Raw genomic sequence first — 7,142 nt, forward strand, 5'->3', positions numbered from 1 at the left:
GCAACTAGAAATAACCTGTTGTGGTGAAGATAATCTGATTTTAAATTGCGGACTACGATCAGACATAAATATAAAAATGAGACTTTCAAGGTCACGCAGAAAGTCTGTTCAGGACCTTTAAGATGGTCCCTTTAAACCAGGGGTGTCAAACATGCGTCCCACCAAAGGTTCCAATCCGACCTCTAGAATGAATTTACAAAGTGTAAAAATTCCACAGTCCAGGCTGTGGAACTCATTTTAGTGTCGGTTCCACATCCAGACCAATCTGATCTACAGTCAAATAATAACAGCAGAAGAACCCACACAAAAGAACCACTGCAGGTTTACTACTGGGTTTGATGGGAAAAAATAATTTTACACTCTGCCTATAAATAATGACAACTTCCAACATTTGTCTTTGTTTTAGTGCAAAAAATAACAGTAAATTATGGAAATACTGACATTTACAAACTCTCCTGTAACAATAAAATGTGACTAACCTGAACAAATATGAACAACCTGAAATGTCTGTAGAAAATTCAGCTCAATTTGAACTCTTTTCTTCCTGTTCCTCAGTGTTTAGTGCCTTTGTAAATCTGATCCAGAATGCACATGGACTAATGAGAAGTTCAGGCAGAATATTGTTAAAGTTGTACTTATTTTTGTGAAGAAATTTCAAGGTTTTTTTTTCAGGTTATTCACATCTTTTTTGTTTGGATAGTTTATAAAAGTGAGTATTTTCATAATTTAATTGTTTTTTTTTTCACTTAAAGACATAAATTTGCACTTGCCATTATTTATCAGTTATTCAAGGTCAAGGTTAGGTGATTGCCTTGGCATTACAACAACACATACATTAAACATGCAAGACAGGCACTTGATCACGCTTACAGACAGGACGAAAAGACAGGACAGAAATTGCTCAGTGTTCCACCATTCATTGGTATAGCAGCATGGATAAGTAAATAAAAAAGATAAGATCAAATAAATAAAAACAAGATGCAATAAAACACAATAAAAACCAGAAAAGATAAAAAACAATCCGGGATAAAAACCAGAATAAGAACATAAAATTTAAAAATTTGAAGTCACAATAATAATAAATAGAGCGAAGAAACGGAATAAATAACTAAAATAAGTTAATAAAGTGCAATGTCACTATTTCTTCTTGAGCTCAGTGACGGCGACAGGAACAGCTGTTTTTATAAACGCTGTGTCCTGCACCTGGGACTAAGAACCTCTGTCCAGAGGAAAGGACCTGAACTTCACCTGGTAAAGGATGGGAGTCATTATTCAGAACTGATGAAGCCATCCTCTGGACCTGTTTAGTGGACAGGGAGGCGGGACCAGACTGGGACTGACCAATCAGGCGACTGGACCATCTGACTGTTTGATTCAGTGAGTTTCTCTACAACTGAGGTCTGACCGAACCACGGCACCAGAAAAAAAGATAAAACAGACTCAATAAAGGAATGATAAAACAAAGTTCAAATGTAAAGTAAAATTCTCTTCTTATTTGACTGGTTCGGCCCACTGGAGACCAGATCAGACTGAATGTGGAACCTAAAGAACATGAGTTTGAGAACCCTGCTTTAGGCACTTTTGCAGATTTGGGTTCTATATGATGGAAGTTGACGGCACGTTTAAAACCATCAGAATGAAACCACTCCTCGGCTCCAGACTGGATTTAAGGTTTGAAGATAATCGAACCAGTCCAGCTGTGAACCAGAGCCACGTGGGGCCACCCCCCCCCCCCCCCCCTCCAGATTTCCTTCTGTGTTATTAAAGCCATCGACTCCTCTGAGTTTCCCGCTCATCCTTTACCTCGGAGCTCTGTCTCGGGCCGACACGGCGGCGGCTCCGTCTATTAGATTACACCGGCCACCCTCCAAAACCTCCAGGCCTCTAAATCAATGGGACCAGAGCAATAAACCTGGTACAGATGGACCCCAGAAAGAACCCCAAATCCAGTTATAGAGGTCTGAGCGGAGGCCTGCTGCTCCCAGGTCCACCAGGCACCAGGATGGAAGACGCACACAGGACTCCATTAGTTAGTTGTTGTTTTTTTTTTTTTTATTTGAAGCTGTTGCCATCTCGTCTTATTCATGAAAGTATAATAGGTCGTTGATATTTCGAAGGTGGTTTAAAGAAGGCCGTTAGCGCCGTACCAAGTCCATTTGTTTAAAGTGAAGTTTCCGCCTTGCTCTGGAGAGTTGCAAATGAAGACGGAACGCTATCTAATGGTTCCGTCAGGTTGAGGCTGTATCTAATAAAAAGCTGTGGGAGGTGACGGCGGTCGCCTTTAGACTCCGAACAGATGAGTTTGAACCCTCTGAGGCCTTCACTTCACAAACACAGAACTACTGATTTATTTATTTATTCATTTCAAACATGCAAATAAGCAAAGCAAAACAAAACAAAGCAAAATAAGACCAAAACAAAGTAACATTTAAATGAACAGAATCTGTCTTCAAGTACGTGCAAGTCTGAATTTAGCAAACGGAGTAAAAACAGGTATAAGCTATTATCGTTATCCTCAGATCATACCTGTCATAACTCCAACACAGATGGACTAAAGTCTGTGGACCAGATGAATCCAGGTGTTTGTGTTCTAACAGGGCTCTGGGATCCAAAACAATAAGGACTCATGTCAGAATAGAGTTTGATATTATGGGATAGATATCCTATTGATTATTATTATTGATGTTTGTGTGTCTGATCCTCCTGAACAGGACATCTGACAGCTGGAGACATGATGTGTCCACAGATTTATGTCCATAGAGTCGATAAACATCAGTATTTGACTGTAGTTTAATGGTAAATTGTTCTTCCTCAGTCAGATGTGATGACAGTAGATGGAAATGATTATTTACAGTCAGAGCAGGAAAAATATTACAGACATTTAGAGGAAGAACACTGAAAATCAGAGTCACGGAGAAAAAAGAAATTGGGTGGTTTTGGGGGGATTATTAAGTGGTTTTTGAGGTGTTTTGGGGTAATATTTATGTGGTTTTTGGTTGATTATTAAGTGATTTTTGGGTTGTTTTGTATGATTTTTGTTTTTTTTGGGGGGGGGTAATTATTAAGTGATTTTTGGGTTTGTTTGTTTGTTTGTTTGTTTGTTTGTGTTTTTTTGGGGGGGGGTTGATTATTAAGTGATTTTGGGTTTTTTTGGGTGATTATTAAAAGTGATGATTTTTTTTTTTTTTAGTTGTTTTGGGTGATTTTTGGGTGATATGTCCACATATTTATGTCCGTATAGTTGGTAAACATCAACATTTGACTGTAGTTTAATGGTAGATTTTTCTTCCTCAGACGTGATGACAGTAGATGGAAATTAATATTTACAGTCAGAGCAGGAAAAATATTAGAGACATTTAGAGGAAGAACATTGAAAATAAGAGTCATGGAGAAAAAAGAAATTGAGTGGTTTTTGGGGGATTTTTAAGTGGTTTTTGGGTAATTTTGTGTGGTTTTGGGTGATATTTGAGTGGGAACTGCTCATATCAGGTCCAGACTTCAGATGAACATTTCTCCAGTTTTTCTTCATAAAAGTTTGTCGTCATCAGCGGTTGTAGTCCAGACTGAAACTATGTCCAAATCTGGAGCCCATTACCGCAAATGTTCAGTTGTTGGTTGAACGGGACAGAGCAGCACAGCCAATGACCTGGAGGAGGCGGGGCCTGAAGTGTCTCCCGTGTATTTAAAGGGCCAGTGCTCCACACCACCTTTCTGGTGTCATTCCTCAGAAATAGGGTTGAAGATGGACCTGTGGAGCTGAATGAATGAAGAATTCAGAGCCGAGCAGAGCATTTACAGTTTATGGAGACCACAGGGAAATAAATGAGGGAAAAGGAAGAAGAACATTTAAAAATAAGACAAATATCTCTGCTTTAAAAATGTAAAAAAAAGTATCTGTATTTGACGCCTCTGGATAATAGTGGAAATATGACAACGATAGAAGAAAAACCAAAGCAGAGCGAACAGAGACAGTCAGAGCAGCAGCAGCAGCATTATCATGAACTTGGGGGGGGGGTAACGAGGCATAAGATTGGATGCTGGGGTCATAGGGGGAGGCGGAACAGGTGGATGATGGGAAAACAGAGGAAGTGGCGTTCATGCTGCAGGTGGTGCGTCCAGTATTGCACACACGGCTGCCATGTGATATTTGCAGGCGTCTGGGACAAATGGGTTCATTCTGAAGGGAATGATGGGACTCATTCAGGCAGACAAACGACAGATATGTGCAAAACAGATGGGAAATAAAGCAAACGCAACACAGCGGTAGGTGTCTTCCAACGTAGAAGTAGTTTATTATGGGATGGGCTGTTGAAACAAAACAAAAAAAAATAACAATAAAGCTTGTAAGAAGAGATATTTAAATGCAAATTACTGATATAATGCAGAGTGTAGGATCTATATGTATTTGTTTAGAACACAGGTGTCAAACATGCGGCCCGGGGGCCAAATCTGGCCCGCCAAAGGGTCCAATCTGGCCCGTAGGATGAATTTGTGAAATGCAAAAATTACACTGAAGATATTAACAATCAAGGATTTCAGCATGATTTAAATTCAGATTCTACATACAGACCAGGTAGATCTCAAGTGGGTCAGACCAGGAAAATACTATCATATTAAACCTAGAAATAATGAAAACAGCAAAATGTCTCTTTGTTTTAGCATAAAAAAGTTAAATTACATGAACATGTTTATAGTAACAAACTATTCTTTTATAAAAAATGTGAATAACCCAAAATGTCTTAAGATAAGTAAATGCAATTTTACCAATATTCTGCCTGTTATTAAATGTTTTGTGTATTTGTAATTGTAATGTAAGTTTTAATGCACATGGGTAAAGGATAATAATAATAATCTGAGGCAGAATATTGGAAAAATTTCACTTGTTTTTCTTAAGATGTTTCCAGTTGTTCATGTTATTTAGATTTTTGTAGATGTAGAATCATTATCATGATTTAATTTTAGTTATTTCTCTGTTATTAGAAATGGGGCGGCCATGGCTCAGGTGGTAGAGCGGATCATCCTATAGCCGAAGGGTTGGTGGTTCAAATCCCGCTCTGTCCATGTGCTGTTGTGTCCTTGGGCAAGACACTTCCCCCTCCTTGCCTCCAGTGCCACTCACACTGGTGTATGAATGTTTGGTGGTGGTCAGAGGGGCTGTAGGCGGGAATTGGCAGCCACGCTTCTGTCAGTCTGCCCCAGCCACCACCAGAGGGAGAATGTGAGAGCGAATGAATAATGGATCAGTAATGTAAAGTGCTTTGGGTGTCTAGAAAAGCACTATATAAAATCCAATCCATTATTATTATTATTTTTTTAAATTATTATTATTATTATTATTTTACTGGTCCGGCCCACTTGAAACCATGTTAGGCTGAATGTAGCCCCTGAACTAAAATGAGTCTGACACCCCTGGTTTAGAACGTTGTTTTTACCAGCAGTCAGTACAGACAAACACATCTGAGGAGGTTTGAAAGGGAACAGTGTAATAACAGTTATTTATACTTGTTTATTTAACTGGAAACCTGTTTATTTAAGATGAAACCTATTTATTGTAGCTGCTTTCATTTGTATTTGTATTGTAGCTTTTATGTATGATGGCACTTTTAAGCCTCCATCTGGGTCTGGGTCCACTTGGATGGTCTCCTACCCGTCCCTCTGGTCTTCAGCTCCTCCACAGATCCTGTGTATGGTTCAGGTGTGGCCCTGGTCTGGGTCCTGTCCTTGGACCACTGCTGCTCTGCCTTGGTAGTGTGTTTAGGGTCCGTGTCCTGCTGGGACGTCCAGTCAGGACCAGTCTGGAGTTTCTCTGCAGACGCTCTCCGTTGTCATCCAGGAAGTTGATATAATCCTCCTTTTTCACGATGCCCTGTGTCTTAATCTGGACGCCCCAGTGAAATTGTCCAGATTAGTCACTCCGGGCCTGTCTGCAATGCATTGTGGGAAATGTAGGACTGTGTCAGTAAACATGACCTTCTATGCCCCGCTGCGTTTTGAATCAAATGAATGTTTTCCTTCCTTTGTCTCAGGTATGGAAAGCGTTCTGCACAGGAAGACGTGGTGGCTGAGCTGTTGTTCGGAGGTGACAGCAACAGAGACCAGAGGTCAAGGTGAATGTCTGTCCATATATGTCCAATATATGTCCAATATCTGTCTATATGTCCAATATCTGTCCATATGTCCAATATCTGTTTGAATCTGTCCGATATCTGTTCATATATGTCCATATATGTCCAATATTTGTCTAATATTTGTACGATATCTGTCCATATCAGTGTAATATCTCTTCAACATCTGTCCCACATCTGTCCCTATCTATCAATATCTGTCCAACATCTGCTGATAGCTTCCCAACATCTGTCCAATAACTGCCCATATCTGTCCAATATCTGTCCATATCCGTATAATAATCCGTCTAATATCTGTCCATATCTGTCCAACATTTATCCATATCTGTCGAATAACTGTCCATATCTGTCCATATATGTTCTTATCTGTCCATATCTGTCTAATATCTGTCCATATCTGTTCATATCTGTCCATATATGTTCTTATCTGTCCATATCTGTTCATATCTGTCCATATATGTTCTTATCTGTCCATATCTGCTCCATGTGACACCAGTCACTTTAGCATTCATCTGATGTCCTCCTGTTTGTTTGTGCCCACAGATACGATGACTCCTACATGTGGTGACTCCGCCCCCCCTTCTCTCCCTCCTCATCAGGCATTCCCTCCAGGTGCGTTCCCATAATGCACCTGGAGGGGCCGACGTGTGCCTCTCACCTCTGACCCTTGAACCTCATTCGACCAATGACCATCACTGACCTGAAAACACACGTTCTCTCTCTCTGTCTCTCTGCTCATTTGTCTCCCATCTCTGTCATTACAAATCAAACTGTACATAATTTAATATTGAAATAAAGGTCTATATGATTTCACAGCTACTAATCAGAAGGTGGAACTGTATCTGTGTCTGTGTGTGAGCTTTGTCCAGCACTGTTTAGAGGAAGAAGTCCTGGTTCTACTGTTGCTACTGTCAATAGTAACACTAGAATAAATAAATACAAATTATTGTGTGTGTTTACTTCTTTATTTAATGTTGGTTTTTTCGGACATTATTAATGTAAGGATTATGACCCTGT

The 7,142-nt window shown here is 39.8% G+C and overlaps 1 protein-coding gene across 1 annotated transcript in view; it reads left to right on the plus strand.

Annotated features, from left to right (window-relative positions):
• The window catches only part of pyya (peptide YYa), a 17,171-nt gene extending 10,029 nt beyond the window's left edge, over positions 1-7,142 (plus strand). Inside the window, exons 3-4 of the mRNA XM_030140385.1 lie at positions 6,027-6,107; positions 6,669-7,142. Of these exons, the coding sequence (XP_029996245.1) occupies positions 6,027-6,107; positions 6,669-6,693 (106 nt within the window). The 3' untranslated portion in view covers positions 6,694-7,142. The remainder of the gene's footprint in view (positions 1-6,026; positions 6,108-6,668) is intronic.

This window comes from Sphaeramia orbicularis, chromosome 8 (assembly GCF_902148855.1).
Source record: "Sphaeramia orbicularis chromosome 8, fSphaOr1.1, whole genome shotgun sequence".
In the NCBI taxonomy this organism is placed as follows: Eukaryota; Metazoa; Chordata; class Actinopteri; order Kurtiformes; family Apogonidae; genus Sphaeramia; species Sphaeramia orbicularis.